Raw genomic sequence first — 25337 nt, 5'->3', positions numbered from 1 at the left:
TATCTGCCTAACATCGATGATTCATCATCACGTGGCAAAGATAACTGGAGTGCCGAAATCTACAATTGCACGCTTGATGCGTCCGCCAGATAAACTACGAAAAGAACGGGCATTACACGAACGACAACAGGGAACATCCCAAAGAACAAAAGCATGAAGCTAAGGATCCAGATGTTGAAGAGGATTTAATTCAGTGTTTTTTTTTCATTGTAACTGGACAAGGAGTTCATGTCAGTGGACCAACGTTAAAGGCAAACAAATCAGAGGAGCTTGGTCAAGAAGATTTTAAAGCAACAGATGGTCATTTGTCTCGATGGAAATGATGGCACCACAAAAAATTTAAGAAAGCACATAGAGAGAAAGATAGTGTTGATGCTGTAAGTGCAAAAACATGGAAATCTATAAAACTTGCTTCAAAAGTTTTGTGCAGATGTTATCTGTAATGCTGATGAGTCAGGCCTTTTTTCTTTACGCCAAAACTATTGGTTCCCTTGGCTACAAACACGCAACACTGTCAGGTTCAAAGAAAGCAATGGATCGATTATCTTCACTAGATGTCTGCACTAATTTTATTCATTTACAGTACTGAATTCCTCTGTTCAAATTTTAGGAACTAACACACTTTTATAGTACTGTACTAGTATTGCTAGTGTTCTATTTTTCTGTATTTCATTTAAATATGTAGTTTGTTACACAGTTAAACAGTAGATTGTCTTGTTCATACCTTTTTAACTATTTCCATGAAACTGGCTAATTGGGGCAAAATGTTTTAGTCCAGTTGTCCTAATTAACCAGAATCCACTGTATTACCTTGAAATGTTTTTTTGTAAGCATTTACAGGAAAATAAAGACATAGTATTGAATTTATGAAAAACTATGCATTAACAAAGACTAACAACCAATGTGCAAAAGGTGACAAATTGTGCAAAGATATATATATAAAATGCTGAGAGTTGCAGAATCCTTGAAAGATTCTGTAAATTGTGGAATTTGTTCAGCATTGAGGTGAGTGAAATTATCCACTCCAGTTCAGGAGCCTGATGGTTGTAGGGTAGCAACTGTTCCTGAACTTGGTGTGGGAACTAAGACTCCTGTACCTCTTTCCAATGGTATTAGAGAGCAAACAGTATGGCCTGGATTGTGATGATGGATGCTTGTGACAGTGCTCCTTCTAAGTGTTCTCGATGGTGAGAAGGGTTTGCCTGTAATGGCCTGGGCTGTATCCACCACTCTCTGTAGGTTTTTCCATTCATGGCATTGGTGTTTCTAGTTTAGCCATAATGCAATTAGTTAGGATGCTCCTCACTGTGCATCTATAGAAGTATGTCAAAGTTTTAGATGACATGCCAACTTCTAAGAAAGTAGAGGCGCTGCTGTGCTTTCTTTGTAAGGGCACTTAAGTGCTGGTCCCAGGACAGATCTTGCCATATGATAACACCAAAGATTTTTTTTAAGTTTCTGACCCTCTCCATCCTCAATCCTCTAATATGGACTGGCTCATGGACCTGCGGCTTCCTCCTCCTATAGTCGGTAATCGGCTCTTTGGTTTTGCTGATGCTGAGTGAAAGTCTGTTGTGCCATCATTCAACCAGATTTTCAATCTCCCTGCTATATGCTAATGCATCACCATTTTTTGTCAACAGAAAACTTACATATGGCACTGGAGCTGTACTTAACTACACAATCACAGGTATAAAGTAGGTAGAACAGAGAGCTAAGCACACAACTTTATGGTGTACCTATTGTGGATGAATTGTTGTTGCCAATCCATACGGACTAGGTATAGTAAGTGAGAAAATAGAGGATCCAGTTGCAGACGGTAGTATCAAAGCCCATGTCTTGGAGTTTAGTGATTAATTTCAAGAGGAAGCTAGTGTTGAAATGCACACTGACAGGCTGATCACAGGTTTGACTTCTAGACTCATACAGATCTCCAATTCTAGTGACCGCAGTCCTTGTGACCCCTTTGGACCTTGGAAGGCCTGACACAGTGGAGGAACTATGAGAAGGGGATGACATTCTTACAATTACTGTGGTGAAAAGAAGTCAAGATAACTGTGAGTCAATGCATTTGTAAAAGATGTTGATAGATAATCATCTCCAGAGATCAAGGGGTGAGGTATCGAGGAAGGAGTAAATTTCCACCTGTCTTCTCCATCTTCTGAACTTACAGACCAGCTTGTGCTACATCACTCCCACTATCTTTTTAATTCTTGTTTCAGTCCCCCTCCTTTTCAGTCCTAATTGAGAGTCTTGGCCCAAAACATCAGCTGTTCATGTCTATCTGACCTGAATTCCTCCAGCATTTTGGTGGTTGCTTAAAATGGTCAGCATCTGCAGAATCTGTTTTATTTTCATTTTTGCACTACCTTTCTTTGGCAGATTGTTTTGAGTTTGGACAATTAGCAAATACAAGTTTTGTTCTACATTCTGAAGTGAACCCCCACCCCCATCCCCAAACCATTTGTGTGAATTTTATAATTCAAAGTGAATCAATGTGAATTTTTTTAATGTTTCAAGAAATGATGTACATTAGAAAAACAGAGGTTGGTGACATTTCCAGCAAATGAAGAGCAGCACTCAGCTATCGAGCATTCTTTTACCCAACCTAATCTACTATGGTAATCTCACATCTCTTGCTTATTAAAGTTCAATATATTTCTTCCTTAAAATAATCAAAAATTGATTTCACTGACATTTAAGGAAGAAGATTCCAAATACATATAACTCAGAAAAAAAATACCCCGTTTAAGTGGCATTTCTTATGAACTCACGGTTCAAGATACTCATTTGAGGAAATATATCAATATCAAATTTAACAAGACCCTTGATCATGTAGGTTTGTATCAAAAGCCCTGTATCCCTTCTAAACTCCAATGATACAAGGCTAGCTCGTTCGACCTTTCCTCAAAAGGACTTGCCAATTTCAAGTCTGGCATCTGGCTAATTTGCTAGTCCGGAATATGAGCTGGAATCCAGAGTAGAAGTGGGGTGTGCAGCTATGGTTAATTCCAAAATAATAAAGTCATAATAAAGGGTAGATTTGCAATAGAACTAAAGTCTAGTTTTCTGCTTTCTTTAAATTCACCAGGTTCACTAGAAAAATCAAATATTGTAAGACCTAAATAGAGTGGACGTGGAGAGGAAATTTCCAATAGTAGGAGAGTCTAGGACCAAAGGGCACAACCTCAGACTACAAGGATGTCCTTTTAAAACAGATGAGGAGGAATTAATTTAACCAGAGGGTGGTGAATTTGTGGAATCCATTGCCATAGACAGCTGTGGAGGGCAAGTCATTGGGTATATTTAAAGCAGAGGCTGATAATTTCTTGATAGTAAAGGTGTCAAAGGTTATGGAGAGAAGACAGGAGCATGGGGTTGAGAGAAATAAATCAGCCATGATCAAATAGCAGAGCAGACTCGATGGACTGAATGACCCAATTCTGCTCCTATGTCTTATGGTCATTTAACATGTAAAAATTATGAATTAAGTGTGCTTGGGTATTTATTGAGCTCACATGTAACAGTCCAGAAAATCTGGTACGACCAAAGTTATTGGAATTTTATTACAGCAGCTGAATAAACTTTCACTGAACTGCTTCCAATGCATTAACACCCCTCCTTAAATTAGGAGCCTACACCATAATACAAGTGATCTCACCTGTTACACATTTTTTTCTGTCCTCAACCTTCTGTTACTTCATGAATTAATAGAAACCTGATGTTCAAATATCATTTAATCTTTCTCCAGGCTTCTTTCAAAACTACTTATAACAATGTATATCTTGAAGTTGCTGCAAAGGCAAGGTTGACAGCAAGGAGGAAAGTATTAGCTTGCAGAAAGATAAAAGGCCCTTTGTTCGATGATAGAAACTCTATCTAGGCCTTTCAATATTTGGTAGGTGTCAATAGAATCCCCTCATTCTTCTCAACTCCAGCAAGTACAGGATTAAGAACAATCTAATGTTCCTCACACTTAAAACTTTTCATTCTGAGATAATTCTTGTAAATCTCCACTGCACCCTCTCCAAGCCAGCACATCCTTTCTTAGATATGGAGCCCCAAAATGCTCACAATAGCCCTATAAAATCTAAGCATTACACTCTTTTGCTTTTATATTCCAGTTCTCTTGAAGTGAATGTTAATATTGCCTTTGCCTTCCTTACCACCGACTCAACCTGCAAGTTAACCTCTAGGGAATCCTGCATTAGTACTCCCAAGTCCCTTTGCACCTCCGATTTCTGAATTCAGCCCTTGTTTAGAAAATAGTGTATACCTTTATTCCATCTACTAAAGTCCATGACCACAATCTCTATTTTTCTTCAAGTATGATGTTCTCTCTGCTATAGCTGATAGATCTCTTGATCACAACAGCTCAGTTTCCTACTTTAGCACATCTTCAACATTCAATGGATCATCCATATAATTTCCACTGCTGTAATGGTCAGGTTCACTCTGCCATCTCCAGCAATCAGTCCTCTTCCCAGTACATCTTGTTATGTAACTGCAGGATATGCAACACTTGTCCTTTCAGCTCTTTTCCTTCAACCCTTCATGGATTTAAATGAAGCAGCTATTCACATATCTGGATGCAAGATACTGCAAATATTGGAAATCTGGAGTAACACACCAAGGAGCTGGAGAAATTCACTGGGCCAAGCTGCATCTGTGGAGGGAAATGGACTGTTAACATTTCTGGTTGAGACCCTTCATCAGGACTAGTTCATCAGCAGTCTTAATGAAGGATAAAGACCCAAATACCAACTGTCCATTCACCTCTATAGATTTCCCCAAAAATGGAATTATTAGCTAGGATATTTCTAAAAAGTCAATATGCTAATCTAGTACAGTAATTTTTTTTAAAAATTCGGATCCAGCACTTAAACTTACTGAATCTCAATAGAATAATTGGGTCTTGCAAGTGAAAGGGCAATATTGAAATTGTAAAGTTATGACATATTTCTTCCTCTCATTCCCCAAAATGCAAAAGTAGTCACAGGTCTATTGGTAAATAGTACTTTATTTAAAAAAACATACACATTAGTTAGTACAAAATTTTAGTGCTTTATGGATATTTTTATATATAACTTCTACAAGATCTACCATATTGTTTAAATACACATCAGCTGTAGTTCAGATTTCTCAAAGTTCAAAATAGGAAAAACAAATAATCGACAAATAATTTAAAAGTTCAGTACTTTCATTAATATCCGAAGTACAAAAACTTGAAGGAAAAACCCATCAATATTAACAGTTATTATCCATTGTTAAAAACATCAAGTTTTTTAAAATAGAAAAATGGTACTATAGGAGACAATTTGATTTACTCTGAACAAGTAAAATTGATGCATACAATTGTGCAATAGTACAATTTCTCATAAGCACAACCATTAACTGTGAAAACACCGCTATGCCATTTCAAGATCTATCTAATGTCTATTAAGTTATTTTATCATAGGGGAATGAACAACATGAACTAATCTTACACACCACAACTCAATAGTTTAAACATGCAACATGAAAAGGGAAGCTAAAACACATTCACAGTACCAGCTACTTATCTGATGTACAATAGGACTAGTGTAAAATTAAATCCAAATCTAATAAATAATGAACTTCCAGCTGATAATCATTTTGATTATATTTTCCCCTTTACTGTGCTAAACCCAAAATAAATTCTGACCTATAGATTGAGGTATTTACAAACTTCTGCCAGAAGGTGGCTTACTCGTGCACAAATCATCTGAAATGCAAGTAATTTTCTCAAGAATAATCAATTTAAATATAGTATGATTATCCTCAAAAGGTCCACTTCATAATGACTTATGAAAACTTAAGATATTTGTGCATCACAATTCTCCACTGCAAATACCTATTGATTTCTATCATGACAGACATTTGACATTTCAGAATACATTTTGTGTTCATTCCTAAGTAAAATTATTGAATGTCATTGTCAGTTGATATTTTGCATGGCATTCTAAACTCAAGGTGACTGCAAAGAAACACTTATGCATCATCAATGAAAAATACCCTACTAATTTATCAGCAAATCAATTTTTTTTAAATTATGTTTTAAACTTCAATCACTTGAAAATTATCTTATTAAAATTAGTAAGGGTTCATGTTACAAATATCAGTACACTTAAAAATGAGGCAGACAAGTTCGAAAGCTTTGAATTGTTCTGCTGGCTGACAAAGCTTTACAAAATTCTACAGTATCATCCATCTATGAATCAAATTCTAGTTTTTTTCATGTTTTCTTACAAATGCAACTAAAATCAAAACATTTGCAAACATCATTTTGGATCTACAGAAAGCAAAGGGAGAGAAGATGTAAACTAAACATGCAGCATGAAAAGCAATTTGAATGGACACAGCAGTCCTCTACAGGCACATTAGCCATTATGGAATATTTTAAAGCCATAACAAACTTTATTTTTGTCCCAAATAATGCAGTAATTAAATAGATGTAAAACAAGTGTATAATTAGAAAAGCCACTGTATTTATCTGGTTCAGATAGTAGATTGCTTCTGTAATTTAAGTAATATTGAAAAAAGAATGCAATTTGGAATAGGCTATTAAGCAGAGTAATCTACAGCAGTCATTATTTTTACCCATTAAGTTATGTTTACAATGAAAGCACATATACTTGAAAAAGCAAATTTAGAACCTGTCTTCTAATCAAATATGGTTCTTAATTGTAACTTGATAAGGTGAACCTTGTATCATTTACAGCAAGTTGTACTTCATCCCCATAAGACAATATAACTGATTTCATTTAACCAAAGCCACTTTGTTTTATAAAGAGAGCTTTACTGCATTCCAATACCATTTTTTAAAACGTACAAGACTACCTTACATTTGGAGAATATTGCTAATCTAGAATGAAATAGAAAATGCTGGAATTATCATCAGATAGCATCCAGCAAGAAAGAGACACACAATTAAAGTTTCATCAGAAAAAGATTACCATACAGAAGCTTTATTCAGGTACCATCTCTACAGATGTTGCCCAATCTACTGAGTCTTTCCAATATAGTTTAGTTTATCTTTCCAGATTTCCACCGTCCAGTATTTTAATCTTGGTGTCCAAAGCCAGTAAAATACCAAGAATTCAGCATGCTTAACTAGCAGATTTTCTGGACTATTGAATGTTATTCATATCCTAACACTTTTAATAAACATTTATGATGTGACACAGTATTATAACAAATTTCGCTGTAAATCCAATGAGTTTAAAGGGAACATGATCCCATTAAGTTGAATGAGAACAGAGGATCCAAGGCTACTGTGGGTTCGAAAGAGAGTGTGGGAAACCACATCAAATCACTGGCATTTCCAAAAAGATGATCACACACTTTTAATCTGAATATTTCTGTACTTATATTGAAGTTACATCAAGATCTTAGCAGAGCAAAAGAAGTATTCCCTGCAGTGTATTCACTGCATGAAGACTGATGCAGAAATACATTGCAGTGCTGTACAAATGCTTAATGAACATGTTAGTTTACAGAAGTAAATTTCCAGTAGACACTTTACTGCATATTTGCATTTTAATAGCCTTATAAAATGTTACACATTTAATATTAAGACCTATAAAAAGTTGCTCTTTAATTAGGATAGTATTTGCCTTTTGACCATTAATGAAGACAATTAGATATCAAACTGTCCTTCTTAGCTAATATTTTAGCAAAATTACCTACAAAATAATTGCTTTATATTTAAAAGGATTCTCTACAAGTGACTAAAACTGAAAGTACTCTATCATAACAAATTAAATAAAAACTAGCATACATTTTCTTCACAAAATGGGGGAAAGCTATGACCCCCTATCATTTTCACTGGAAATGGCTCCACGATAGATGAAAAACTGTTTCACACAAAGTGTCACATTAAAACTGATGTTTGGTTTGTTAGTTAGACATCAGATATAGCTCAATTGTTCTATGCTCACACAAATCTGCTGAATCTTAGGAAGTGATTAGGGAATAGAGTTTTAACAGGGAATAAAAATGAAGGCTTTAGTCTTCCAATATTTTGTTTGTTGTAATTTCTGCCCAGTCCAATACAAATGTGAGAGAAATGAGATGTATCAGAAATGGTCAATTTCAGAGACTGGGTGATGCAGCAAATCCTTAAAAGCAATGAGGTCGTCCAATTAGGTGGTCAGATTACTTATCCACATCACGTGGGGCTTGGAGCAATATATTTCATTTGCATTTCAGTGTTAGATTTACATTTTAATTGCCACCATAAACAACACCAGGAACAAATATAATGGTACAAACTGCAGAGCAGAATTTCTAAAATCGTCCAAATTATCTCATTATACAAAGAATATTTTCAACACACCAGGGTGTCACAACAACTTTACACTTTCTGTAAAACCCAATGTTACTGTTTGTCAATTATGTGATTTTAGCTTTACTCATAGTTGCAACAAGGTAATAAACAAACATAGTACTAGAAATTAACTAAATCATTCAAAAAGTATTACTACACGTCTGTCAAGGATCCATGTTAATTATATCACACATCATATGTTGAAAATATCTACATTATAAATCTGTTCCACTGCTAATCATACCCATCACAAAAAGGTAACATAATTTCTCTTAATATCAGCATCTTCTCTCATTTTCTAAATAGTTAGCACTTTAAGGAAACATTTCCAACATTGAAATTCAGTCCTTCCCATCACATTTCTAGTTTTTCAGATGTATGAAGGACATTTACTTCAAAATCTTTCTGAAGTGTAAAACAAATCAATAATTCAATAATCAGGTTTTCCTATGGCTTCCTGATACCACATTTATTGAACCTACAAGTTAGAGTGGTTTGGTTGTATATTTACACCCTACCCTAACTTAGACTGGCCCTCTGCTTGCTTCCCAATGCTATTTGTCAAGATCAGTGAAACCAATATAACAAAATGCAGAACATTAAGCCAATCAAGTTTTTATGATTTCTGCAATATTTTAAGATTCGATTCCAATAATCTGGCATCCTCTGTATTTTGGTATTATAACATTGTTAGATGTTATTCACACATTTTTTAAGGAAACATGAACTTTTCCAGTGAATTTACTGAGTTTAAAGGGAGTAGGAAACAACCTGGTGAGTTTCACCTTGTAGGTCCCCAGACCAAGTCCCACTAGCAGCCTAGCACTTGGCCACTACTCTTAATCCGAGCTCCAGCTTCAACCCCCAGCTGAGCCTACAATCTGATCTTCCCTTTGGATTCCTAGTGCTCCCAACTATAGTTTCCAAATTTCAGTGGATAACAAGAGCTTTGTATACAAAGAGCAAGCTGGATGTTCATTCATTGGGATTTTTAGATACTAGATTATTAGAGTTTCAAGAGTGTATCAGAGTCACAATAGATACAGTTTTTAATCACCAAACTGGCCATGCCCCATTGTCAAGTTAATCCATATTAAATTTACAAGGAAGGTTTAAAACTTAAAATGGTTCTTCTTGGTGTAAGAGACAAGAGGCACACTATACTTTTGAAAATGTATCATTAATTTCTAAGAATCTACAACTGTATGACTAGCAAATAGTTCAGATATTAAATTATTTTCAATTGTTTAATCAAAAATTACATTTGATGTTGCAGTGTTCACCAAACTTGACAACTAGCTTGTAGACATTTCATCACCAGTCAAGGTGACATTCTCAGTGCGCAGTTGTTGGGTGTTTCTCTCTGGGAGTCTCACACTTTTATAGGCCTCCATTCGCTTGTCTTGGTCCTGATTGGCTACCTCTTCAGTTGACCATTGGTTCACAATTCTTAAGAGCCTGTGGATGACATCTATTTCGATATGTTTGTTTATGGAGTTATCAGAAAAGAATCACACTTCTAAAAATTCTCGTGCCTGCTTTGTATTTGCTTGCATCAGAACCTCTGCGGTGTCCCTAGTTAAAGTAGTGTTTTTTTCAGTCTTCGTGTACCAAGATCAGCGACAGCAGATTGTGTATACAAAACTATACCACCAGTTTGTATTCCCTTAAATTAGTTGTGTGACAAAGTGGTGTACATGATCACCTGTGGAAACTGCAACAAGTACTATGATGGCTACACAGGATATAAACTCTCAACTCGTTTATGGGAACACAAAGTGGCAGTATGGAGACAAGATCCACCATCACTGATCTTGGTACATAAAGACCAAAAAGGACACCACTTTAACTGGGACACTGTGGAGGTTCTCGCTTAGCAAACATGAAGCAGACACAATAATTTTTATAAGTGTAGTTCTCTTCTGATAATTCCGTAAACAAACATATCGAAATAGATGCCATATACAAACCCCAAAGAGCCAAAGAAAAGCAAGACAATAGAATTTAAAGGTCAACTGAAAGGGTATCCAATCAGGACAGAGACAAATGAACAGAGGCCTACATAAACACGAGCACTCCCAGAGAGAAACACCAAGAACTGCGCACTGAGGATGCCACCTCAACTTGTGATGAAACATACACAAGCTAACTGCCAAGCTTGGTGGACACTGCAACATCAAACACCTCAACCAGAGCCACAAATATTCACCACCATCCTAGACAGAAATTATAAAAGACTCAACCACACAAATTCACAGCAAATTTTGCCTTTTGCCCTATGCAAATGAAAGAGAAAATCAGCACAGGGTGCAAGTGGCATCCATAATTATTAATAGCACTAAACACTATCAGAATGTAATACACATAGTCAGTTTTAAAATAAATTCCAACCCAAGGAACCTATTCGTATGTAAATAGGTTTTATTTTTTTAAAGCTAAAAATCTCAATTCTAAAATCTACATCTATTGTCAAAATTCTCCCACAGAATGAAAATGGAATAAACAAATGTATACATTATTACAATAATACTATCGAAGTTTTAAAATCCTGTGTTCACAGAATAAAAAAATTATAAAATACTAATAAAGGATACATATTGTACCAGAGTACCATCATAATTTATTTGATTACTATGCTTTCTATGTCATACAGATTACTTGTATGACAAATTGAGTAATCTTAAAACTTGAAATATTAAAGTACTTTATATTAAACTATATGACAAATACTAGTTTTGCAGTGTACAACTGATGTCATTAAAATCATGATGTTATGCTGCTCAAGATTTTTTTTCCTGCAATAGGACAACAGTCACAATTGCATGTTTTATCTCCATAAAATAGGTGAACTGACTAGAAAAACTTGAAATAATTTCTCAGAAGTATGTTCTTCATCTCACTAAGCTTATTTCCACATTGAATAGCTAACTATTGTGGTAAATTCTTGCCTATTAGTTATCAAGGCTGATGAAATTTTGGCCATAAATTATCAGTTTACATCACCAAGGTATTTCAATATTCTTACAAACACACCTAGACAGATGGTTTTCTTTAAAAAAAAATTAACAATAGCCACTTGAATCAATGGGTTTTAATAAATCAAGTTACCTCTTATAATATTTTCCAAATTGTAGGTTTTAATTCACTACTCAATTGACCTTTGAGTGATAGAGAGGAAAAGGCTACATTCTCATCTCTTGGTCTATTTTAAAATCAGTAGTGAGTGTCTCATTCTCATCACTAATTTCTGTGGTATTAATGTATGAAAAAAAAAAGAGGAATATTCTTAAAACAACACCAAAAGCTGCAGAATAAATTGAGAAATCTGTCAATGCTACTGGATCTGGGAACAACTGGAGTGAACAGTCTTTAAAATGGAAACTGTTGAACACTATGTAAAGATGATTCTGTTTGCCGACTAGGGCAATAGAAATTATACAAAGGTACATCTGGGAACAAAACTAATACCCAGTATCTGGACCAAGTGTGAATATCACCAAAACTGAAACTCATTAAACTGCATAAATAAAATTATCCACAACGATCCTGTCTTTCAAAATCTCCACTTGAAAAACAAACAGATATCCGTCAGTGCTTTCAATTGAAGAGTAGTCCAAATGGAAAGAGAAAGGAAAGAGCATGGTAGAATATAGGGCAGGAATGTGAACAAAGGAAAGACTAGTTAAATATACGTTCTCCTGTTCCGAACTGTTGAAAGAACCACCTGAGAAAATTTATGGCCAATTCCAAATACTGAAAAGGTAATAGTGTAAAAACATTAAATCGTTTTAAACATGACAATATGTTAATTTATATTTTTTAAAAATCTCTAAAATCCTTAGGGCCCTTTCACACCAAGCATGAAAGCCAGTCTTCAATGATCTTGTACCCATGTTCCATCCAATCTTCTAATCCTTTCACAAAGACCAACATTCAGTCATAAGTCAAAGCACTTCATTATTGCATCTCGATCAAACTTGAAGCTGAGAAAGGCATTTGATGAAAAGTTAAAATCAGAGTGCCCATTGCAGGAATCAGAGAGATCAGAGCCAGATCTGCATGTCCCAGAATATTCCATGAGCTGATCTGAGCTGCAAAGTTCACAAACTGCACCTAAGTAGGAAATTAAAGATTAAAACTGATTAAACATTTACAATATGAAATATTTCAAATTCAAGTTCTACATCTAGTAGTACATATTTGTAATACTGCAAAAGAATTACACAATCTTACCCATTCCAAAATTGTCCTGCAGTCGTCTTGGCTGAAGTTTTTTATCAGATTTCTGAAAAAGATTTTTGAAAGAAGTTGAAAGAAGCAGATGGTCATTAAGATATTTTGCAAAAGATGCTTTAAAATGTAATACAAGGAAGTAGTTGATTGGGGCAGGAATACAAGTGGCTTGCCTGCTCCAGGAATACAAAGCAAAAAAAGGTTAAATGCCTAAATAAATCAATGTAAACCATTATTGAGTGGTCTTCTTTTGCAGTCAGAACAGAAAATCTGGAACACGATTGTTGAGTTTTATTTAAACAATTGCGAAGTCAAAGAATATATTTATCTTAAGTTGGTACTTAGGCTACATGTTTAACTTGTATTCTTTTTAAAATCTTCATTGTATGGATTGCCATACAAATGTAGCTTGCAATGGGTTGTAGTCCATGAGCCAGTAGGGTTGGTCAGTACAATTGGAGGAGAATAAATCAGTGATTTTTGGTAAGGTATACATCTCTAGAGTTAGAAAATATGTGATAGCATTGCACCAGTGGTAGCTTTATGTGTGCCATCATTCATTTTATAACACTACCCTAAAATAAGCATTTCTGAAAAGTGGCCAATATAAAGTACTGTAGCGATGTGCTACACACAGCGCTGAAGTAACGACACGCAGTCGGTAAGTCGCTTCGAGACTAGTTTATTCAAACTTTGCGGTGCTGGTATTTCAATCCCTAGCGCCCGCCCTCTCCCGGCGGAAATGACATCAGAGATGCATTACCAAAGTCTCTCCCCGCGCGCTGGCTATTTGTGAGCCAGTTCGCCTGCGCAGAAAGTGGGTCGCCACAGTACAACATATATATGTTCAACCTAGTGTTATTTTGTCATCAGTGAACCTTCAACATTGAAATTTGTCACAATGATAGCTGAGTTCAAGCACTTTTCATCAAATGTTGTTATAAAATTCTACATTGAAACTATGTCATTGGTGGCACTCGCAGTACAGTGCCCAATTTCAGTACAGTGAAACATTTCATTTTTTGAAAAATATTTGTGTGTTGTTTATTTGGAAAAGTTAATAAAAACCCTAGGACACATATAATTACCGGTACATGGATTTGTAGAGAATTTATTCAGGAATTCAAATAAGTAATCACTTTTTGTATATATTCCATATTAACATCAGTACAGCGAAAATGTTACCCCACCCACCAAAAGGTTAAAAAAAAACTCATTTGGAGAGACTTCTGGAGTTTCATCAATGTCCTGATATTTTCCATATTGTTGTATCAAATCAAAACAATTTTAAGGTTTTGTCATAGCATTTAGAATTACAGTACAATAATTCAAATGTGAGGTACCGACACGGCCGTAACCTAGGCCCCATTTGGTTGCAAAATGAATATACTTAATCAAAGACTGCTTTCCATACTTTGTTTTCCATACTTCCATAACCTATTAATAATCATAATAATTTTCCAAGTCTTCCACATCTTCATCTGAACTTTCCACACACTCTAAGGTGGATGCCTGGTTCTCACAGTCTGCCAGACTACACATGTCAGTACCCCTGAGGCCATTTGCAACACACATACATCCTGGGAGTGAACATTTTTGTGGACAGTTACAGGCCAATAGATCCAGGACAGCATCAGGTGCTGGCTGGCCTTACATCCAGTGCACCACCAACTGTTCAGCTTCCTCTTCTCTCTCCATCTTCCATCCTCTGCCAACAGGGCTTGGCACGTGGGTTCTTCTCCAAACATCTTCTCCATATACCAGCTTGGTAGTTGGCTCGCAGTGCATGTTTTGTTAAGCAGTCCTTGCATGGTGGGAGTTGATGACTTTCCATTTCACCTTTTTTGGCACAGAAAATGTGATACCTGAGCTCATTGACCTTGATGGTCGAGGCTTTTGGGGCATACAGGAGACATGTAAATGCCTCCAGTTTGTCCAGCAATTCTGGGGAGAGGTCCCATTCCTGACCCAACTCTAAGAAAGTGTCCTGAGTTTCCCTGTTGCTGGTCAGAAGTTTTAGGGCACTTGTCTTCCCTTTGCCTGCAAAAGCACTTACAATGTCACATCCTGTATATGCGTGCAACCCGATGAGAGCTCAACAGACCTCTTATGCCAACAGTGGCAGCAACCCTCCTGATGTCTACAAGCCTATGTAGTGCCACACTTCTGGAACAATGGGGCCTCAATCTTGTCACAAAATGCTAAAGACATCTGTGACTTCTGAACAGATCACTAGATTGGTATCCCTCTCTTGTGGCATGGGCAGCATGGAGAAGTAGGCAGCCATCTGCTTCTTCTTGTTGACACTGAAGAGCTGACACCTCCTCACTGTCTTTCACTATTCTTGATAGAGTTCTCCTTGTATGTGTCAAACACAACATCTATTCTGCTACCCTGACTGCCTTCTCTCAGAGCCATACCCAAAATTGTTGTGGCAACATCTCTGAAAGTAACTTGATCACCTTTCACTCTTTGGACCAAGTTCATTCCATCAACCACTGTAGCAGAATTTCCTGGGAGTTGCTCTTCTACTGCTACATTTTTCTGCATGATTGTGGCTAAAGTAGCTTTATTTGTCTTTCTCAGCAATCCTTCTGGTGTGGACAGGGCCCAGGGCAATGGGGATGAGAAAGGATATCCTCCATACATAGACTGCACCCTTGTGACATCACTATGATGCATCCAAACAAAGACTTGTCTGCTTTCAAGATGATCGCCCTCCCATTTGATTTCACTTCTCTCTTCTTACACATATAACTGAATGTTTTCAGCTTGTTGGTTTTCATTGGGTCATTGAATTTCTTTGCTGGTGAGTCTTCCTCTAGTCTCTCATCCTTGAAGGTTGCATAGCATTACTCACCAATCTCATATGCCTTCATCAGGTCAGAGGCAATGTCCTTGGGGGCTGCCTTTGCCGTAGAGATGCTAATAAGGTCCCACTTCTCTGCAAATGGGTTGACCCATTCATGTATGGGGCTAACCACTGCTGAAACTGCTTCCTCATTTTTCTGGATTCTTGGCCGCTGTAGCTCTGCATGACGAAGTTCTGATTTGTTGCCTTGCACCATCTCCCTTAACTGTCCCAGGAATGCACTGCAGTGCTCAGCTGTAATGTAGTAACGCTTGATAGCTCCAGCATTCAGGCTGAACCGTGATGTCCCTCCCGGAGTCTGTGTGTCTTTGTTCACTGTGGCTTCAATAGCCTGGTCCACAGGGATCTGCCCAAAAGGGTTGTTAATTGACAGCTGCACTGAGAATTGGCCCATCTTGAAGGCCTCATACACAGAAGGATTCTTCTCTGGGAGGTTCATTATCTGAGCGAAGTAAGGGGACAGGTACCTGGCATAATTCATCTTATCATAGGCAAAGCACCATGTTCTTATAACATGGAGGTGCAACTCCTGACAAGTTCATTGATTGCCTCAAAGCGAAAATGACTCTCCCAGTCCACCTCACGAGTGTCAATGTACATCATACATGTCAATGCATGATATCCAGAATGCGGATAGATCTCCATTGTTGTGATGGAGGTGTTCCAGAAATTCTGTCCACAGGGTTATCAGCTCAGCACAGAGTGGACTTTGCAGCAGATTGTTCAACTTCTGTTGGTTCAAGTCACTGGCCATGTCGTTCACATGGTCTAAGAATGATTTGAGGAAGCTACCACCGCTGCAATGCTGTCATATATTTTCTAGCACTAGGGGTGTATACCTTGCCAAAAAAATCACAGTAAGAATTATTCCCCCCAGATGGTACTGGTGGCCCAAATTTGGGATCCTGGCTCACGGACTATTAAAATAGCACAGTGCTTTACAGCACCAGTGACCCGAGTTCAACTCATTCTCCCTGTGACCACATGGGTTTCCTTTGGCTGCTCCGGTTTCCTCCCACAGTCCAAAAGACATACTGGTCAGTAGGTTAATTGGTTATAGTACATTGTCCTGTGATTAGGCTAGGGATAAACATGGGGTTGCTGTGTGGCCTACTCCATGCTGAATCTCAAATAGATTAGATAAATAAGATTGTCATTTGTGCAACTTAATTCCACAGTAACATTAAGGGACTCAAACAGAAGATAAGTGTACTTTTTTTTTGTTTTAAACATCAGATATCTGAATAAATGTAGCAGCCACAGACAGGGCAGCACAAACATCTCTAATTGCCCTATAGAAAGTGGTGGTGAGCTGCCATCTTCAACCACTGCAGACTTTCAGGTGTGAATATATCCACAATGCTATTAGGGAAGGAGCTCCATGATTCTGACCCAGCAGCAGTGAAGAAACAGCAATACATTCACAAATCAAGTTAGCGTGTGGCTTGGAGGGTAACTTCCACCCTGGTGGTGCTCCCTCTTTTTTGCCCTAGTTTCTCCAGCTGATAGAAGTCATGATGCTATCATTTTAACTACACTGAGCAGCTCTGCAGTTGTGGATGGCTTGGAGAGGAACTTGCAGGTCATGGTATTTACATAGTGAGCTCACTTTGACCTTCATGGTGGTAGATGTCATGATTTACAAACTGTCATCTAAAGCAGCCTTGCCAAGTTGCTGCTGTGTGTTTTGCAGATATTACATGCCAAGGCTAAACTATAAACTTGCAGGAAGGAGCTCAAGAATGAAATTAGGAGAGCCATGAGAAGGCCTTGGCGAGCAGGATTAAGGAAAACCCCAAGGCATTTTACAAGTACGTGAAGAGCAAGAGGATAAGATGTGAGAGAATAGGACCAATCAAGTGTGACAGTGGAAAAGTGTGTATGGAACCAGAGGAGATAGCTGAAGTACTTAATGAATACTTTGTTTCAGTATTCACTATGGAAAAGGACCTTTGCGATTGTAGGGATGACTTAAGCGGATTGAAAAGCTTGAGCATATAGACATTAAGAAAGAGGATGTGCAAGAGCTTTTGGAAAGCATCAAGTTGAAAAAGTCTCCGGGACCGGACGAGATGTACCCCAGGCTACTGTGGGAGGCAAGGGAGGAGATTGCTTAGCCTCTGGCAATGATCTTTGCATCATCAATGGGGATAGGAGAGGTTCCGGAGGATTGGAGAGTTGCAGACGTTGTTCCCTTATTCAAGAAAGGGAGTAGAGATAGCCCAGAAAATTATAGACCAGTGAATCTTACTTCAGTAGTTGGTAAGTTGATGGAAGAGATCCTGAGAAGCGGGATTTATGAACATTTGGAGAGGCATAATATGATTAGGAATAATCAGCATGGTTTTGTCAAAGACAGTTTGAATTTTCTGAGGATGTGACTAAACACATTGCTGAAGGTAGAACAGTAGATGTAGCGTATATGGATTTCAGCAAGGCATTTGATAGGGTACCCCATGCAAGGCTTATTGAGAAAGTAAGGAGGCATGGGATCCAAGGGGACCTTGCTTTGTGGATCCAGAATTGGTTTGCCCACAGAAGACAAAGAGTGGTTGTAGAAGGGTCATATTCTGCACGGAGGTCAGTGACCAGTGATGTGCCTCAGGGATCTGTTCTGGCACCCCTACTCTATGTGATTTTTATAAATGACCTGGATGAGGAAGTGGAGGGATTGGTTAGTAAATTAGCTGATGACACAAAGTTTGGGGGTGTTGTGGATAGTGTGGAGCGCTGTCAAAGGTTACAGTGGGACATCGATCGACAGGATGCAAAACTGGGCAGAGAAGTGGCCGATGGAGTTCAAACCAGATACGTGAGAGGTGGTTCATTTTGGTAAGTCAAAAACAAAGGCAGAATATAGTTTTAATGGTAAGACTCTCGGCAGTGTGGAGGATTAGAGGGATCTTGGGGTCCAAGTCCATAGGACACTCAAAAGCAGCTGCGCAGGTTGACTCTGGTTAAGAAGGCATACGATGCATTGGCCTTCATCAACCATGGGATTGTTTAAGAGCTGAGAGGTGATGCTACAGCTATATAGGACCCTGATCAGACCTCACTTAGAGTACTGTGCTCAGTTCTGGTCACCTCACTACAGGAAGGATGTGGAAACCATAGAAAGGGTGCAGAGGAGATTTACAAGGATGTTGCCTGGATTGGGGAGCATGTCTTATGAGAATAGGTTGAGTGAACTCAGCCTTTTCTCCTTGGAGCGGCGAAGGATGAGAGGCGACCTGATAAGAGGCGTATAAGATGATGAGAGGCGTTGATTGTCAGAAGCTTTTTCCCAGGGCTGAAATGGCTAACAAGAGAGGGTACAGTTTTGAGGTGCTTGGAAGTAGGTAGAGAGAAGATGTCAGGAGTAAGTTTTTTTTTAAGAAAATGCAGAGTGGTGAGTGCGTGGAATGGGCTGCCGGCAATGGTATTGGAGGCAGATACGACAGGGTCTTAAGAGACTCCTGGATAAGTACATGGAACTTAGAAAAATAGAGGGCTATGTGTAACCCTAGGTAATTTCTAAAGTAAGTTCATGTTTGGCACAGCATTGTGGGTCAAAGGGCCTGTAACATGCTGTAGGTTTTCGATGTTTTATAACAGTAATGAAGTGAGTTAATATTTAGAGTTGGGGCAATTAGGGAGTCATAAAGAAAATATTGCTTGTTGCAGGGTATCAAGGCTCTGACAAGTTCTTTTAGCTGGGGGCTGCCCTCACTGCTTACGCCTCTGACAAATATCGCTTCTCATCAACAGTAAACTCCAGGAAAATTAAATTAAGCAGTTTGATGATGGTAATTCCTTCAAACATCAAAGTGTTAGAATGTTTCTGTTGCAAATGACATTGTCCAGTACAAGAGGAAGCAAATGAGATCAGTACTTCAAAAAAAATCCTTTCCATATCCTGACACTTTAGGGTTTCTGGACTTCCATAACCTGTACATTCGCTGGTTTCTTTCCCCTCCCTTGTATCAACACTGATGCTTTACTCCTCATTTTATTTCATTGCTCTCAGTGCAAACTCTTCCAGTGGATTTAACTCATCAGGGAGTGGTGATCCTGTCCTCTTGTGGAATGGTAATGTTAATTAATTTCCATATCTACAAACCCTCCAGTTGCAACTGAATGATTAGATAGGTATTAATTGGTCTGTTTAAGAAAAAATTGAAAATGACAATCCAGTTAATATTTAGAACCAGGCTTGTGGGCTGACAGCAGCAAGTTTTTGATCATTAAAATTACGAATGCCCTCTTAGTGTAGGCGTTGATTCCCCCACCCCATGAACCCAACTCACACAAGATTCTCTTCTAACATAACTCTGGAAGAAAACTATTGTTACAACCTTCACCATCCCAAGAAGGTGGCTTCCTCTGAAACCTTGTTATCTAAACTTTTACTTTGATATTTTCTTTTCTGAGAAACGAGCACAATTACACTTTATCATAAGAAACTGCCTCTTCCAGGATATTTTCTTTCCTAAGAACTTGCCACTCTTCCCACTCTTGTAAGTAGTTGCATTTCCTTTTAATTTAATCACTGAACATCAAGTCTCACCTTTGGCAAATAGAAAACATGTAATATAACTTTCCAATCTACTGGGCTCCCATTTGCTTCAAATCTTCTTCAATCATGGTGCCAAAAGGGCAGTTGCAGAAAGTTTCCACACTTCAATGGCCTGCACTGGGTTTAGTTCAGAGATAGTTTTACTTTGGACATCTTGGAACAAATAAATCTTCATTTTCCACCTACAAGTTGTATCAGGCATTCTGCCAGGATCTCTTTTGTTGCAATAATTACCTTAACTGCATTTGGCAGACTTATAGTGGGTCAGTCTACTTTTTTAAGACAAAGCCAAAAGAAGAACAGAACAGAATAGCTGAGAGTAGGAGGGTGGTGGTGGTGGTAGAGGGCAGCAGATAAAAACAGTATGGACAAGCAGCAAACAATGTTTTTAATTATTTGGCTTTCATTTTAAAAATCAACAGTACCAGTGAGGTTTTTTTTTTGCATTTGGTTTCATTCATGAGCTTTTCAAAAAACGAAGCAGTCAGGGCTCACTCACAGAATGACCTAAGCAACATTCCAACATTTGGGAATGAATTGCATTAACATTTAACTACTAGTTTTGGATATTAGACAATAACTAACAGTATCTGTCTGAAAAAAATAACCTGTAAGCATACACCAATGTAGGTACCAATCCGTCTGCCAAATTTGTCTTCCACATCAACAACTGGTATGCTGCAAGAAATGTCCTGCCATATCAGAAACTAAATCTTAGCTATCTATGAGACAAATTGCCTACAGTCTTTGCATTTGCAGAATGCTCTATCAACAAATGAAATGAAAAATTTAAAGAGCTGCAGATGCTGATATAACAGAAATATATGTTGCACTCAACAGATCAAGCAAGATCAGTGGAAAGAGTAAACAGAATTAATGTTTCAGGTCAAAGAGTCAGAATCAGGACTTTTAATGAAGAATAAACAATATTAACAATTCGGTATACAAACCAAAATAGCACATTCAAGAACTATTTTTTAAAATGCTTTGCAGTATTCTACCAATTTACTAGAAGTGACCCAAAATGAGTGTCATTAATAAAGTTATTCCCCTGAGTTTCTTAAGAATAAATACCTTTATGTTCAAAAACAAATGGAATAAATTTCTTCCACAATTACAAACCCCATTTCCAGAAAAGTTGGGATATTTTCCAAAATGCAATAAAAACGAAAATCTATGATATGTTAATTCACGTGAACCTTTATTTAACTGACAAAAGTACAAAGAAAAGATTTTCAATCGTTTTACTGTCCAAGTTAATTGTATTTTGTCAATATACACTAATTTAGAATTTGATGGCTGCAACACACTTAACAAAAGTTGGAACAGAGTTAAAATAAGATTGAAAAGTGCACAGAATATTCAAGTAACACTGGTTTGGAAGACTCCACATTAAGCAGGCTAATTGGTAGCAGGTGAGGTATCATGACTGGGTATAAAAGTAGCATCCATCAAAGGCTCAGTCTTTGCAAGCAAGGATGGGTTGTGGCTCATCCCTTTGTGCCAAAATTCGTGAGATATTTGTTAGTCAGTTCAAAAGGAACATTTCCCAACCCAAAATTGCAGAGAATTTAGGTCTTTCAACATCTACAGTACATAATATTGTGAAAAGATTCAGAGAATTCAGAGACATCTCAGTGCGTAAAGGGCAAGGTCGGAAACCACTGTTGAATGCGCGTGATCTTCGAGCCCTCAGGCGGCACTGCCTAAGAAACCGTCATGCTACTGTGACAATTATAGCCACCTGGGCTCGGGAGTACTTCGGAAAACCATTGTCACTTAACACAGTCTGTCGCTACATCCAGAAATGCAACTTGAAACTGTATTACACAAGGAGGAAGCCATACATCAATTCTATGCAGAAATGCCGGCGAGTTCTCTGGGCCCGATCTCATCTCAGATGGACCGAAAGACTGTGGAACCGTGTGCTGTGGTCAGATGAGTCCACATTTCAGCTAGTTTTTGGAAAAAACGAGCGTCAAGTTCTCCGTGCCAAAGATGAAAAGGACCATCCTGATTATTATCAGCGAAAGGTGCAAAAGCCAGCATCTGTGATGGTATGGGGGTGCATCAGTGCCCACGGCATGGGTGAGTTGCATATATGTGAAGGTACCATTAACTCTGAGGTGTATATTAGGATTTTAGAGAGACATATGTTGCCATCAAGGCAACGTCTCTTCCCGGGACGTCCATGCTTATGTCAGCTGCCAGTCCAGATCTATCTACTATTGAAAATGTATGGCGCATCATGAAGAGGAGAATCAGACAACGGAGACCACGGACTGTTGAGCAGCTTAAGTCTTATATCAAGCAAGAATGGACAACATTTCCAATTGCAAATCTACTACAATTAGTATCCTCAGTTCAAAACGATTAAAAAGTGTGATTAAAAGGAAAGGGAATGTAACACAATGGTAAACATGCCTCTGTCCCAACTTTTGTTGAGTGTGTTGCAGCCATCAAATTCTAAATTTATGTATATTTACAAAATACAATTAAGTTGGTCAGTAAAACTATTGAAAATCTTTTCTTTGTACTTTTGTCAGTTAAATAAAGGTTCACGTGAATTAACATATCACAGATTTTTGTTTTATTGCATTTTGGAAAATATCCCAACTTTTCTGGAAATGGGGTTTGTATTTACATTTCACTTGATATATAGCAAAAAAAAACTCACCAATATTTGATATTGTTTGGCCTGCTGATTGTTTATTCCATTGGACTTCTTTTTCTGGTTTGGAGTGTCTTGGTGCTGCTTCCTGCCATTACCTCTGATATTATGTGACTAATATAAAAATTAAGAAAATTTATATAAAATATATAAATAAAATCACTTGCTTCCTCGTTTATAGGGTATTAAAACAGAATTTACACTTCTCAGAGATACTTAGTGTGTGCTTCAAATAATTGTCAAATTTAAAGACTCAATAGGTAAAATTTCATGGTATGGTTAATGACATAGCTGTTCTTATTAAGTTGAAAGGATATCCTGCTTTTGGGAAAAATCAGATACTGGAAAATGGTTTAGCAATAAATGCCATATAACCAAGAATCATTACTGAGGTTGTACAATTACTGTGAAATTGTTTCAAATATAATACTTCTGGAGCCAACTGCATTTCGCAATGGTTCCTGCAACTGAAAGCTAGTTAACTAGTCTTCATTTTTTGAAGATATAAGCAGGTTAATAACAATAGGCTAATTTGAACAACATCAGCAAACAGCTAAGCCCCTCCTCCCCCGAGAGATGAATATTAAGATGGAAGCTGTGGTGGGAAGTAGTTTAAGGATATTGGTCACTGATTGGTTTGATCACTGATCACCAGTGATGAACCATGGGAATCATTGTTATGACAATTCACACAAAATGCTGGAGGAACTCAGCAGACCAGGCAGCATCTACGGAAAAGAATAAACAGTTCACGTTTCGAGCTGAGGCCCTTCATCGGCACTGGAAAGGAAGTGGGGGGGGGGGGGGGGAGAAGAAGTCAGATTAAGAAGGTGGGGAGATCTCTCTGTCTCCATCTCTGGAGACAGTCTATCGACTGATTTTTTTTCATAAACCCACTGACTCTCACAGCAATCTGGACTACACCTCTTCCCACCCTCTCACTTGTAAAAATGCCATTCCCTTCTGGTCTCAGGATGAGGTTTTTCATTCCAGAACTAATGAGACATTCACCTTCTTCAAAAACAAAAAAAGCTTTCCTTCCTCTACATCAACCTTCTTATTCTAACTCCCTCCCTGCTTCCTTTGTAGTCCTGATGAAAGGTCTCAGCCCAAAAAGTTGACTGTTTTCTCTTTCGTATAGATGCTGCCTGGCTTGCTAAGTTCCTCCAGCATTTGTGTGTGTTGCTTTGGATTTCCAGCTTCTGCAGATTTTCTTGTGTTTGTTATTATTGCAATTACTCTTTTCTAATCATATCCATGTTACAAATGGAGGCAAACTTTCAGTTAACACAAAGATTTCGGCCACAGTCAAGACAGAGGATGATGCCCATGTGCTCCGGGAGTATCTGATATATAAAGAAAATGAACTTATAACCAGCAAATGATGTTATTTAATAATATATAACACTTTGCACATTGTCAAGATTTAACGATGAATACAAATGAAAAAACACTAAAGAAGGAAGAATGAGATCTGACTTTTTGCTTCAAGAGGATTCATGAAAAATAAGTTGAAGTACTAATTGGAGGAAATAAAAGGGGTGGGATGCATAGTGCAATTGATCATACTATTTGACCTGACAAAAACAACAAATCGGGTAAATTTTGATGATGGTGGTATTATTAGGGTTTAGGAAAAGACGTATTCAATATATCACAGGTAATAAATTGGACCTGAGATTCTGGAGTATTACACTTTGGAAAAGCATAATACAAGGGGTGATTCGATTATAGTTTATAAGAGGAAACCAGATTTAAGTGCTGTTTGAATGGACAGTTTGTTTCAAGTGAATAGGCAACAAAAGGCCAAGATGTGAGGAAGTGGTTCTTTTCTTAGATATCAGTGTATCTTTGGAACAAACAAGGTAAATGTCAATACTTGAGAGCTGAATCTCTAACTGCAGAGACATTGTATAGAAGGTGAATTATGCAGAGAATTACAAATACTACTTGGACCCTGATAAATTTTGGCTACCTTAAGTAGTACAGGGATTTCCCAAGTTGATCCATGTCTTTAAATCGTACTCAGTAGATCACGTGGAGTGGAACATGCATGTATTGTGAAGTACAAGATATTACAATTATATGGGACAGTCTGGTAAACCATTAGGGCCTTTTCCCATTTGGCATTGTTTCTACACTCATAATTAGCACATAAAAATGATAATGAACTTCAATGGATGGTATCATGGCAATATTTTTGAAAGCTGCTTCAGTTGTCATCATTGTTCACCATTTGACATATAATCCTTTGATCATTAAAGTATTTGCATTTTAGTGCTCTGAATTTCAAATGCTCTTAATGAGAAAGAAGTAATTATTCTCTGTGCCTTTACACAACCCTCTCTGTATCAATGATGCTGAGATGGAGAAGGTTGGGAGCTTCAAGTTCCCAAGAGTAAACTATTTGTCTTGGTCCTACTGTGTTTTCACTCTGGCCAAGAAAGTACACTCCAGTTCCTTTACTTACTCTGAAGGCTAAGGAAATTGAGCACATCCCCAATTAACACTCACTCATTTTTAAAGAAGCAGAATAGAAAGCATCCTATCTAGATGCATCAAGTATTCATTTGGGGGAAAAAAAACCTATTTACAAGAATAGCTGACAGTGATTACAAGAATCCATGATAAGACCTTAAGACATAGAAGCAAAATTAGG

General features: G+C 37.7%; 1 protein-coding gene and 1 long non-coding RNA gene across 2 annotated transcripts in view; one reads left to right on the top strand and one right to left on the bottom strand.

The window, feature by feature from the left end:
* The window catches only part of LOC140739921 (uncharacterized), a 45873-nt gene that overhangs the window by 1773 nt on the left and 18763 nt on the right, over positions 1 to 25337 (top strand). The window contains exon 2 of the long non-coding RNA XR_012101770.1: positions 1944 to 2057. This is a non-coding gene — a long non-coding RNA (uncharacterized lncRNA). The remainder of the gene's footprint in view (positions 1 to 1943; positions 2058 to 25337) is intronic.
* The window catches only part of dcp2 (decapping mRNA 2), a 35995-nt gene continuing 21408 nt past the window's right edge, over positions 10751 to 25337 (bottom strand). Inside the window, exons 9-11 of the mRNA XM_073068589.1 lie at positions 22685 to 22792; positions 12581 to 12632; positions 10751 to 12460 (exon numbers count right to left, since the gene is read on the bottom strand). Coding sequence (XP_072924690.1) covers positions 12285 to 12460; positions 12581 to 12632; positions 22685 to 22792 — 336 coding nt within the window. The 3' untranslated portion in view covers positions 10751 to 12284. The remainder of the gene's footprint in view (positions 12461 to 12580; positions 12633 to 22684; positions 22793 to 25337) is intronic.

The sequence above is a fragment of the Hemitrygon akajei genome, chromosome 2 (assembly GCF_048418815.1).
Source record: "Hemitrygon akajei chromosome 2, sHemAka1.3, whole genome shotgun sequence".
Lineage (NCBI taxonomy): Eukaryota > Metazoa > Chordata > Chondrichthyes > Myliobatiformes > Dasyatidae > Hemitrygon > Hemitrygon akajei.
Note: the sequence above shows the minus strand (reverse complement) of the source record. Positions and strands in the feature narration are given on the sequence as shown.